Source organism: Mustelus asterias, chromosome 12 (assembly GCF_964213995.1).
Source record: "Mustelus asterias chromosome 12, sMusAst1.hap1.1, whole genome shotgun sequence".
NCBI lineage: Eukaryota > Metazoa > Chordata > Chondrichthyes > Carcharhiniformes > Triakidae > Mustelus > Mustelus asterias.
The window spans coordinates 48179330-48192600 of NC_135812.1; the positions used below are offsets into that span (position 1 = coordinate 48179330).

Here is a 13271-nt window from a genome sequence, read left to right on the forward strand (position 1 = left end):
CCAGATCCTATCCTGAGCTTTTGCATCAATGTAGTGCAAATGTGTATACAAGTCAAAGACTTAGTGATTCTGTATTAGTAAAGAGCAATTGTGCTTGTTGTGGCTGCTGTCATAAGGGAAAAGCCTTGCTCTGTAAATGTGAACTCTGATCGTTTGACATTAAATGTCTGTGTTATGAGGAGGGATTGAGAAAACTGGATCTACATTCGCTAGGGTTTTGAATAATGAAAGAGCTTATATTGAGCGTACAAAATTCTCACAGGAATGGGGGAGGGGTGACTGTAGATGTTTCCCCTAGACTCTGGTGAGTCTAGAACCAGGGGACACAGTCTCAGAATAAGGGGCAGGCCATTTAGGATCAAGATGAGGAGGAATTTCTTCACCCAATCTTTTGAAAATCTCCACCCCAGAAGGCTATGGAAGCTCATTCATTGAGAATGTCCAGGACAGAAATTAATAGATTTCTGGATACTAATGACATTAAGGGGTGTGGGGATGGTGGGGAAAGATGGTCTAGAGGTAGATAATCAGCCATAATCTGTTTGAATGGTGGAGCAGGCTCAATGGGCCAAATTACCTTTTCTTGCTCCTATGTTCCTGTGTAAATTCCACCTTGTGCAGGTTAGAGAAATGACTCCTAGAGAGTTGTCCATTTGTCTTTAACGTGGTTGCTTTTTACATTAATAAATGGTGTTGAATCTGTTGTCACTGCATGATTCACATTAGTAAATATCAAGATCCCAATTGGTTTCATTTCCCAGTTGGTGGTAGGATGATGATTCACCATTTGAACTCTATTATTTTCTACCTCTTTAATCCCAATTTGTAACTCGTGGGGTTTATTTGATTCAACTGGGTGAAATGAAAGTTGCCATAGTCCCAGAGGGCCATAGGTTGCTCTCCGCCTTGAGGGGCAGAGCTGATTGGTGACGATTTAACCTGATGATCACCACACCTCAGGTGAGGGGCAAGGTTGAGAAGGCGGGGCCTTCATTGCCTCATCTTGTGCACTCCCAAGTGTATTGTGAAGATGAAAAAGAGAGACCATGAATAGACATTCCCTTTCTGGTAGCACTGCTTATCTTTCTTAGCAACACACACGGTGTTGGAGATATCTATTTACTCTATAAATAGAGTAGTTTATTCGAGACACAGGGTACGGATAGTTGGAGGAAAGGCACCATTGATGAAAGGTTTTGTAATGGTTACTACTTTGTGTTGCATTAACGGATTCCATTTTGCCATTTTATAGGGTCAAGCTTGCCACCTTGTCCTGAAGGCTCTGCAGACCCGGGAGGTGAAAGAGACTTTGTTAGATGTCGAAGGGAGAAGAATCCTCAATCATGTCATCAACCAGACTAAAAAGGTGATGGGACTTGCTCCAAAGATTTTTAATTAAGAAAGACCAAGTAATTCAAATTGAGATTCACCCAAGACAAAGAACCAGAATTTAAAATGAACGATGCTCATTGTGAATACACAAATCCAACAGCAGATGTGCAGATAAAAGCAGAAATCTAATGTTGCTGGTCAGCATGTCCTGCTCCGTAATCCACGAGATGACAACATCTTGCTGTTCGGCTTCCCATTCAAGTTCCTCCTCTTGTAGGTATGGACTAAACTTAACTGAGTAGCTCGGGGCTTGGCCATTTTGAAGTACCTTTTTTCATGACTTGAGTCTTAATTACTATCAACCAACCTACCTGACACTGCAAATTCACTTGTATAGGTGTGGAGTGCCAAGCCTTCAGATTTTAACTTGTTGGGGACATTTTTAAATTTTTTTTGTTTCTCCTAATCCAATTTTTTGTTGTTCTTTCAATTACCGTTCCTGTATGTAATTTGATGTTGAATTCACCGCTGTGCATCTTGATTCAGATCAGTTTATTAATTTTTCTTCAATCTGGTTTGTTAAGGAGATGCACAGTTACTTACCCAGCCACATAAGTCGCACAAGCCCTGCAGAAAGCACTGCGCCAATTTGATCTCCCACTTGCAGCACTTTGCCTCATAAAAGCTCATGGGAATTAAAAAGGCAGTGGCAAGTCTAGTGAAAGGCAGGTACAGTTCCACTCACTGGTCGCAACAACTTCTGACCTTTTTGTTTCAACTCAAAATCTTATTGAGGCTCATCTGTGTCTCATTGAAGTTGAGGCTATGCTCTGTACTATTAGAGAAGTTAAAAAAATTGACTGTGATGACCTAATGCCCTCTTCATCGCGAAAGGAAGTAAATGGGCCATCAAGCCTGATTGCCACTACATTTTACCTTCTCACGGATTCAACTTATTCCATCTCCTGAGGAAATGCTGCACAATACAAGATTTCTTGCTTCCCTTCAAGATAATTCAGGAAAGCTGCAAAATATTTATCTAGCACCGTTTTTCCTCCCAAATATTTATCTGAATTTTGTTTTCTATTGTCGAACAGGCTTTTAGTCCTTGTATGCTGCATTGTTTGAGCATGTTTATACCAACAAGATGACGAGAAAAGGCAGTGAGTGCTGTAAACCGCCTGAAACTCTGCCAATTCTGGCCTGAGCTTGGCTAATGTGCAACCTGGTGTATCCAGGCATGCTTCCCATGAACGGCCCTTGAACTTCATAGTACATAACAGGCTGCCCATTCTGTATTGTCTTGTGGCAGTAGCACCCAGTGATCGTCCTGCTTCGCAATGTGGTTATAATATATGGGGCAGAGAGATGGGGGGAAGGAGCAATCAAATAAAAATGTATTTTAAATTACTCCGATAACCTTGTTGCTCTTATAGGAAAAAGAATAATGAGCCAGTATTCTTAAGCTTGATTATTAATTGGTGACCCCTGCTGAAAAATATGTGTGCAATTGCGATCAAACTCTGTTGTACTGCCTCTGAGTCAATAGCCTGCTGCTGCTCAGTGTTGAGCATTTTGTGACCAGTTGTCTCAAGGTACCAGTTAGCAGCCAGTGCTCATCAAGGAGTGATCCAGCACAGAGCAGTGCTTTGGCAATGTTAGTTGCGTACATGAAAGCAATTGGTGCGTTGGGACCATAATGCGGCTACAGCTCCAACAAGTATTTAGCATCTTTAATGTAATAAGACATCCCATGATGTTTTACATGAGAAGGCAGCAAGTCAGATAAGATATTAAGATGATGCCCAAACGCACAAAGGGCTAGCTTTTGGGAGAGTGTTACTAAGGATGAGAGAGAGGCGTCTGGGCAAGAGGTTTAACTCGAGGCCCGATGGCTGAAAGCTCGACCACCAATGGTGAACTGAAAGAAGTTGAGGCTGCACAAGAGCCAAAATGGGAGAGATTTGAACTGTAATGAAAAAGCAATGTTGTCACTGGTGGCATGAACAGATGAACTGGTGAATGTCCTTGGGCACTAATGCTTCTAAACAGAAGACGACTCCTATGACGGTAGGAGGCAAGGTATTGGAAAACATCTGATCCCTGTAGAACCATAACCTGGTCAAGGAAGGGAGGAAACCTCTAGTTAGAGGATGGAACCTGTTGCACTATTTTGAATGAGTTACAAACTTTTATATTGTTTCTTGTTTTCTCTTCTGCAGTGTTTGAAGAGTGTGAAGGAGATTAAACAGAAGGTGGACCAGGAGAAAGTGACAAAATGCTTGGAGCTGATTGCTGGTATCATTAAGATTGTAGATCAACAGGTAAAAGAGGGCAAGTGGGTATGGAAGTTGGCCTCCTTTATGTGAATGATAAATGAGCAGGTGATTGAGTTAAATCACAGAGCCCAGACGTGAGATCATAGTTTGAGGATAAGGGATAAACCTTTTAGAACTGAGGTGAGGACAGTTTCTTCACCCAGAGAGTGGTGAATAAGTGAAATTCACCACCACTGAACATAGTTGAGGCCAAAATGATGTTGTTGATTTCAAGAAATTAGATATAGCTCCTGGGGCCAAAGTGATCAAGGGATATGGGGGGAAGGGGGATCAGGATATTGAATTCGGTGATCAGCCATGATCAAAATGAATGGCAGAGCAGGCTTGAAGGGCCGAATGGCCTGCTTCTGCTTCTAGTTTCTATGGCGTGGTGGAGGAGGGCAATATGTCATTGGAGCTGATGAGTTGTTGGACATGTGAACATTGTGACTTGATATCAAATGGCCATTGAAATAGCTTTCCACAATGGAAGAGCCCAGACACGGACATTTCTCCAATAAATCGCCAACTCCCATTGTATGACAACTAACTCCCATCATTCTTTGTTTTATACAAGTAAATGACAGCAAAGAATCAGCAAGGACTGGGATAGCAAGGTATCTCTAAATAGGTCACAATATTGGTGGTTATATCAGAAGTGCCCCCTTTCTGCGTGTCCTAGTCACCCCACTCACCACATCCCCCACCAGCAATTGCTGCCCTGCTCAGCTATAGGAGTTAGAAGAATAAAGACAGAACATCGCAAAGTCAGACAATCCCTTGGGCTACTCAAAGATCAACCCCTTGAATTGCTTCTTCATCTTCCCATTGGCATTATCTCTCTTCTCACTAAGTAAGGTGGCTGGGGGAAGTTTGGATGAGTGTAGAAATTTTATAGGTTTGCTGGCTTCCTTTCGTGAGAGCCTTTGGATGAAAAGCCATGGGTTGAAGCCCCACTCAGAGTTTTAGTCTGGCAGTTCTGTGCAGTGCCGAGGGATGTGCTGTCTTTCAGACGAGAAATTAAATGAGGCTTGGCTTGTTCTTTCAGATGTGCTTAAAGATCTCATGGCAGGATTTGGCGACTAGTAGGCTTTCTGACCAATATTTATCCCTCGACCCCTGAAACCACAACATACTGCGGTTTGTGAGACCTTGCAATATGCAAATTGGCTGCTATAAATCCTACATTAGGCTACGCTTCCAAAAAATAACCTTCACAGGCTGTAAAGCATCTTTTGAAGTTCAGCGGTCATGAATTCTTTTGAAGGCCAGGTTTTTCAGAGCTACTGTTTTGTAAGCACATTGCTACTGTAGCACAATGTAGACAAGAAGGTAGGGTGCCTTTTTTCATTTGACTAAGGTTGGGCAGCACTAAGCTAGGGTGGAAAGATGAATTTTGTTTTTAGAAACTCTCAAAGCATTTTATTTGCAGATAGTTACTTTTCACACAGAGAAAATACAATTACCTCTGAGTTCGCAGTTTGATTGTTTAAAGAGGCTATTAAAGGATTAGAGGTGGGGCCTAAATAGAAGTTTGTTTTTATAAGATGGGGAGATGGTGGCATTGTGGTAATGTCACTGGCCCAGTCATCCTAAGGCTCAAACAAATGCACTAGGAACATGGGTTCAAATTCCATCATGGTAACTGATGGAATTTGAATTTGGTTAATGAATCTGGAATATATAGCTAGTTTCAATAATAGTGAAAATGAAACAATTGTTACTAAAAACCCATCTGTGATCTAATGTCCTTTCGGGAAGGAAATATGCTGGCCTTGCCAGCAAACGCTCATGTCCCATAAAAGAAGAAAGAAAGAAGAGATTAACCATTGAAATTTCAAAGCTTTGTGGAATGGGAGCTTTTGTTACTATCCGGTGTGTATGAATGAGAGCTGTATTAGGTTAGGTTAGTTCATTCTTATCTCCAAATGGCTCCTGAGGTGTACCCATGGTGGACACTCGGTGAGTGTCATGGAGCCACCATAGTGGGTATGAGGATCATGGGATTGGTGGGGCAAGAGTTGATATGGAGGGGGACATGTGGAATGAGTGGGTGTGGTGAGGGCTAAAAGTGTCTAATAGCTTTGACAGCAGTCCCAGAAAACTCAGCTGGGTCTTCTAACCAGCATGCCTCAGCACTTGCTCGCCCTAGTAGTCACCTAGGATCTGCTTCCAGATTTGGTGGGCCTGACTCTATCCCATCTCCGTTTCCCCGGAAACAAAAATTAGGCTAGCAGGGTTTGAGCAAGATGTGTCCGGCAGATTTCCCTGACTCGGTGGCGAAAATCCAACTCTTAGTTTCTCAACTTTTGAGAAGTCATTAAGGTAAAGTCCTGTCGTTGATTGGTTGGGTTTCTCACCACTGCCGCCCCCCCCCCCCCCCCCCCCCCCCCCCCCCCGATTCCCACTTGTCAATGAAAGACTCTGTTAAATATTAGCCCCTGATTTGTACATTTTGTCCTACAGAAGCTCACTGTCTCGGTGAGCCAGCTGGCACCCGGTCTGCAGAAGCTGGGGAAACGGGAAGATCTTGGCAAGTCTTCGCACGTGAAAAATATATACTGGCATGTGATGAAACAATTCGGATTCAAGTAAGCACCTCGCCTCTTTCACCATCTAGTTGGTTTCTGAAAAGGGTGCTATTATCTGATCCAAAAGGGGTTGCTGTCCTGGACTGTAGTCAGTAGACTGGGGGCATGCCTGCCAGCCTGCCCCTGGATCCTCATGCCTGCCCACCCTGGGCTCGGGAGCTCTTGGACTCCCTGCTCTTATGTTTAGTGGGGAGTGTCAGCTGGTTCAGCATGTTTGCTGGTTTAACGTGTTTCTCATTCCCACATTATGTTGACAGGCAACCAAAGAAGGAAACGGTGAAGGTGAAAGCACAGGCCCAAACCCCAGCGCCTAAGCAGGGGGTCCTGAAGAAGAAGAAAGGATTTCTCCCGGAAACCAAGAAGCGGAAGAATTGGAAGAAGAAGAAAGGCTCAGCTCAGGAAAATGTGCAGGAAGGGAAAGAAAATTCAGTGGGAAAGTCTGTGGGTGTTCCGAAGGCCACGGGGGTTGGTCAAGAGAAGCGGAGAAACAAGCGGAAGAGGAAGAATCTGGAAAAAGGGGCAACGGGGAAGCCAGAGTCAGGTGTCCCAATTAAAAAAGCCAAAACACATGCAGCGGAGATGGGTCAAGGCAATAAGATGGGCAAGCGGGTGACGGTGAAACACAAAGCCAAGAAATAAAGCAGCAAAGAAATCACAAGTGCTGTGAGCAAATGCCGGAGGTCTTTACTGGTTTAAAATCCAGGTTTTCCAGATTTCCCCTGACTCCACAGTGTTCAAGAACCTAGATTACAGTAAGTGGGCCTTGAATGAACTCAAGTGACTGAAGAATGTGAAATGTTTGCATCTCGCATATGGAGCTCACCTCATGGTCAGACTGTTATCACACAAGTGACCCAATTATTTGGGTTGAATGGTTTGAGCTCCACTGTCCACGAGGTGGAATCTAACCCTTACTGCGCTGCGTGAAGCTGCAAGTTCTACGTGAACCTCACTCCTTTTGATTAAAAAGAATGTTCTCTTTAAATGCAACCCTTATTTTTATTGGGATCGTGTATCACCACCACAATGGGGTTGATCACCATTGATGAATGTGTCGGATACAGAATGTGTCTATACCCCACGAACATGAACTATTTTCCCACCCACAAAAATGTTCATGTGGACTTCTTAAATAAATGCAGTGATCTGTACCTTTATTGGCTGCCTGTTTTCGGTAATGCTATCGGGGGTTAAGGAACAAAGGACTTGAGGTTGAGGCACAAATCAGCCTCAAGGTTGCTGCAGAAGATTGGGGTACACGGAGTTAGGGGTAAGGTGTTGGCGTGGATTGGGGATTGGCTATCTAACAGGAGAAGTTTAACAACACCAGGTTAAAGTCCAACAGGTTTATTTGGTAGCAAAAGCCACACAAGCTTTCGAGGCTCTGAGCCCCTCAGAAAGGGGCTCAGAGCCTCGAAAGCTTGTGTGGCTTTTGCTACCAAATAAACCTGTTGGACTTTAACCTGGTGTTGTTAAACTTCTTACTGTGTTTACCCCAGTCCAACGCCGGCATCTCCACATCATATCTAACAGGAAGCAGAGAGTTGGGATAAATGGGTGCTTTTCTGGTTGGCAGTTGGTGACCAGTGGCGTGCCGCAGGGATCGGTGCTGGGGCCTCAATTGTTTACCATTTACATAGATGATCTGGAGGAGGGGACTGAATGTAGGGTATTCAAGTTTGCTGATGACACGAAGGTGAGTGGGAAAGCAAATTGCGTGGAGGACACGGAAAGTCTGCAGAGAGATTTGGATAGGCTGAGCGAGTGGGCGAGGATCTGGCAGATGGAATATAACGTTAGCAAATGTGAGGTTATCCACTTTGGAAGAAATAATAGTAAATTGGAATATTATTTAAATGGAGAAAAATTACATCGTGCGACTGTGCAGAGGGACCTGGGGGTCCTTGTGCACGAATCGCAAAAACTCAGTCTGCAGGTGCAGCAGGTGATCAAGAAGGCGAATGGAATGTTGGCCTTTATCGCAAGGGGGATAGAATATAAAAGCAGGGAGGTCTTGCTGCAACTGTACAAGGCACTGGTGAGGCCGCAACTGGAGTACTGTGTGCAGTTTTGGTCCCCTTATTTGCGAAAGGATATATTGGCCTTGGAGGGAGTGCAGAGAAGGTTCACCAGGTTGATACCGGAGATGAGGGGTGTAGCTTATGAGGAGAGATTAAACAGATTGGGTCTGTACTCGTTGGAGTTTAGAAGGATGAGGGGTGATCTTATAGAGACATATAAGATAATGAAGGGGCTGGATAGGGTAGAGGTGGAGAGATTCTTTCCACTTAGAAGGGAAACCAGAACTAGAGGGCACAGCCTCAAAATAAGGGGGGGCCGGTTCAGAACAGAGTTGAGGGGGAACTTCTTCTCTCAGAGGGTAGTGAATCTCTGGAATTCTCTGCCCATTGAAGTGGTGGAGGCTTCCTCGTTGAATATGTTTAAATCACGGGTAGATAGTTTTCTGATCGATAAGGGAATTAGGGGATATGGGGAGCAGGCGGGTAAGTGGAACTGATTCGCTTCAGATCAGCCATGATCTTGTTGAATGGCGGGGCAGGCTCGAAGGGCCAGATGGCCTACTCCTGCTCCTATTTCTTATGTTCTTATGTTCTTAATCGAGGGTAGCTCATGGCTGAATGGTTGTCTCTCATTCCTATGTAATGGGCTTAAGGGGCTGAATGACCGCCTCCTGTCGCTGTGTATGTGCAGCTATCCTGAGGCCAAAGCGTTTGTGTTACATAAATGCTAGGCAATAACTATCTCAGCAAGTGAAAATCTTAACCATTGACTAGAAACTGAACTAGTCATATCAATACTGTGAGTACAAGAGCAGGTCAAAGGGTGGGAATTCTATGGTGAGTAACTCACCCCCTGATCACCAAAGTCTGTCCACCATCTACAAAGCACAAGTCAGGAGTTGATTAAATACTCTCCACTTGCCTCGATGAGTGCAGCTCCAACAACACTCAAGCTCAAAACTATCTGGGGCAAAGCAACCTGCTTGATTAGCACCAGCTCAGTGGCAGCAGTGTGTACCATCTATAAGATGCACTGCAGCAACCCACAAAGGCTCCTTAGACAGCACCTTCCAACCATCTAGAAGGACAAGAGTAGCAAATGCGTGGAAACACCACCACCTGCAAGTTTCCCTCCAAGCCACTCATCATTCTGATTTGGAAATATATCAGCATTCCTTCACTGTTGCAAGATCAAAATCCTGGAACTCTCCCTAACAGCACTGTGGGAGTACCTACACCACATGGACTGCCACAATTTAAGAAGGCGGCTCACCACCACCTTCCTCCAGTGTTTAGCACTGCTGCCTCACAGGGACCCGGGTTCGATTCTCGGCTTGGATCATTGTCTGTATGGAGTTTGCATGTTCTCCCCATGTCTGCGTGGGTTTCCTCCGGGTGCTGCGGTTTCCTCCCACAGCCCAAAGATGTGCGGGTTAGGTGGATTGGCCATGCTAAATTGCCTCTTAGTGTCAGGGGGACTAGCTAGGGGCGGCAAGGTAGCACAGTGGTTAGCACTGCTGCTTCACAGCTCCAGCGACCTGGGTTCGATTCCCGGCTTGGGTCACTGTGGAGTTTGCACATTCTCCTCGTGTCTGCGTGGGTTTCCTCCGGGTGCTCTGGTTTCCTCCCACAGTCCAAAGATGTGCGGGTTAGGTTGATTGGCCAGGTGGAAAAAAAAAATTGCCCTTAGTGTCCTGAGATGCGTAGGTTAGAGGGATTAGTGGGGGGATATGGGGGTAGGGCCTGGGTGGGATTGTGGTCGGTGCAGACTCGATGGGCCGAATTGTCTCTTTCTGTAGTAGGGTTTCTATGATTCTAAATGCATGGGGTTATGGGGATAGGGCCTGGGAGGGATTGTGGTCGGTGCACACTTGATGGGCTGAATGGCCTCCTTCTGCACTGTATGATTCTCAAGGGCCATAATGCTGCCTAATTAGCGATGCCCACATCCTGTGAAAGTATACATTTTTAAAATATGCCATTGTGTACACATTTAATGGTATCACTGGCCCTAGGATACATTCTCTGCTCAGCCTGGGAGCTGTATAGAAACTGCTGTCCACACCACCCAACCCGAGTCTGTACTGAGAACAGTTTGTGGCTCCTGCATAAGGCAGCACCTGTATTCCCTTTCACCCCTATGATGTTATGGGGACACGACAGGAAATAGAAGAGATCTATGTTCCTGACATAGCGTTCCTGTTGGTTTAGAAATGATTTGATTCAGGTTTGAATGGAGAAATGTATCTGAACTGTGCCGTGAATAACGTGCTCTGTATGTGTTCCTGAATCTAGCCCTGGTGGCCAATAATGAACCAATTGCAGCTGCACTGACCTTTCACACTGTTTCTGTCACAACTGGCGTGTGTGCTGCCAGTGGTTTACTGACTGCACCCTGGAGGTTACAATTAGCCTGGCTCTTATTGACTCGAAATGATGATGGATATAATCAACACTCAAGCTTTGGGGAAAATGCAGCCACAATTGAAACGGTCTTTTACAACAGTGAAAAAAAAATCTGAAGAACGTCAAGTCTAATTGTTAACTGTTCGAAGGAACCAAGTTCTGAATTACAGGCTGCAGTGCCAGTGTGCAGTGATGTGGGCCGGTAATGTCAGCTTGCCTCCTGACACATCTGGAACAGCTGCATTGCCTGCCAGAGTGTTGAGTAGACAGTTGGCATCGCCCAGCACATGTGTGCACTGCCTCCTGATATCCTAAGGTGGCACTGTCTTTGTGGAGAAAGGGTTTGACACTTCTGATTATAAAACCCTGTGACAGCACCGAGATGAAAAATGGCAGATTTTCTGCCCCCGCACCCCCATCTGTATCCAGGTGACAGGAACTGCGACAAACTGTTACCTGCAATATTGTCTGTTTAAGACATTGCTGTCCCTTCCACAACTGGAATGTCAGTACTGTTTTCTGTACAATGAAAGCAGCATCTGTCTCTGGCTGGAGTGGAGATCACCTCTGCAAGGGGTAAGTAGTGATCAAAACTAGAGTGATCAGCTGGACTATATAGATTACCCTCAACGATTGGTGAACATTTTTAGATTTATCCATTAATTGGCCTCTATTTTTGCCTTTTTCAAGCGGGAGGTCATAGAGTCAAAGAGCAATACAGCACGGAAACAGGTCCTTCGGCCCAACCGGTCCATGCCGACCATGGTGTCCTCCCAGCTAGTCCCAGTTGCCAGCGTTTGGCCCCTATCCCTTTAATCCTTTCCAACCCATGCACTTATCCAAATGGTTTTTCACGTGATGTAAGCGTGGGAGTGGCTGCGTTTTCGCAAGCTCTGGTGCGGCTCATCTTTCAATCTTTTTTAATTTACCCTGATTCGCAGCCCATAATTATCTAATCCTGGAGTGTTTACTCTGTGCTATGTTCCTGCAAGATCCTAATTAGATTGGGATGGTGGGGAGCTGAGTAAAGTCAAGAAAGTTCTCATTTGGTCAGAGACAGCGGGGGTGGGATCTTTTTCACAGCAGCGGTTTAGTTGGTGAGTGATGTAGACATCGAGATGATGGCTGCCATTGAGTAAAGTTGTGGATGGCAGATGGTTATGCTGCACTGTACCAATCCTTGAGGGATTGTTGCATTGTAAAAATGGGGGAAAATCTTCAAAAAAAAAACTTCTTAAAAAAGTTTTAAGCAGTCCATGGTTGGTTTGTATAGTTGTCTATCCCAAATAATAGACACATTCGTAAGTCTCGGTGCCAGTGGGGTATACCCCCACCCCCCACTCTATCCGTGCTTCCTGGCAAATGGCGCTAGGCGAATTGTTCATTTAGTGAGCTGCTGCAGACATGATGGGCTGAATGGCCTCTATTTGCATTGTAACACTTCTGTTAAAAGGAACTGGAGGCATACACTGCATTCTCCCCCCCCACCCCCTCCCCCCTTGGTATGTATGGGAGGCTGGCCCACTGACTCACTTTGTCTCACATCTTGTTAGTAAGATAATTGAGTGCAGCTCACACCGAGTTAGCACAGGGTCCGGCACAGCACTCCGACTGGATGTCAGACAAACTTGGAGCGTGAAAACCTATCCCCTATCCAAAGGACAGTCCTACAAGGCAGAGGGAGGGGAACAACGTGACAATGTGATGGTAGAAAGGAAAATTAGGCATTATTGTAAAAACTCTGCAGGTTAATCAGCCTTTGAAAATGGGTAGACCATGTAACTAGTTAGAACTAATGAAACATAAGCACTTTGGAGATATCACTGTTTAAAAATGTGGCTAAGAGGTATACATATTTGTGCATATACATATGGAAACGGTGGGCGAGAAGAGATTGATACTTGTTTCTGGCTAGGGGGAGATCTAGTCAGTCTCACCATTGCACGGAACCTCCCCCCCCCCCCCCGGATCACTTGTGGATCATCTGATCTTTCCAAACCACAGCACAGTGTAAACAGCTAATCTGATCTGGCCATGGTCGAGTTCTATTTATGGAAAAGCATTCATGCTGTCTGTGTAGACACTTCCTGGTGCCCCTCTAGTGTGGTGCCAAGTTGCCCAGAACGAAAAGGAATCGGGCAGGGATTTTTAAAGTGAGGTCAGCTTTTCTGCGGGCAAGAGTTATGAAGAGAGGTTAGATAGACTATGATTGTTTTCCTTGGGAGCAGAGGAGACCGGGCGGGGGAGGGGGTGGGGGGAACATTATTGAGATGTATAATATTACAAGGGGCATGGATAGAGTAGACAGGAAGAAATGTTTCCCCTAGGGGGGGGGGGGGGAGGGATCAATGACATGGGGGCATAGATTTATTTAGAGGGTAGGAGGTTTGGAGGGAATGAAGGGAAAAACCTTTTTGCCCAAAAGATGGTGGGAGTCTGAGACTCGCTGTCTGAAAGGGTGGTGGAGGCAGAGACCTTCCTAACATTTTAAGATGTGCCCTTGCGATGCCAAGGCTATGGGCCAAGTGCTGGAAAATGGGATTAGAATAGTTAGGTGGTTTGTTTTTGACCGGTGCAGACATAATGAGCTGAAGGGCCTTTTC

The 13271-nt window shown here is 45.3% G+C and overlaps 1 protein-coding gene across 1 annotated transcript in view; it reads left to right on the forward strand.

Moving 5' to 3' along the window:
- mybbp1a (MYB binding protein (P160) 1a) overlaps positions 1-7398 on the forward strand; it is a 124999-nt gene extending 117601 nt beyond the window's left edge. The window contains exons 24-27 of the mRNA XM_078226028.1: positions 1253-1366; positions 3555-3656; positions 6117-6241; positions 6499-7398. Coding sequence (XP_078082154.1) covers positions 1253-1366; positions 3555-3656; positions 6117-6241; positions 6499-6880 — 723 coding nt within the window. The 3' untranslated portion in view covers positions 6881-7398. The remainder of the gene's footprint in view (positions 1-1252; positions 1367-3554; positions 3657-6116; positions 6242-6498) is intronic.
- Positions 7399-13271: the final 5873 nt, after the last annotated feature.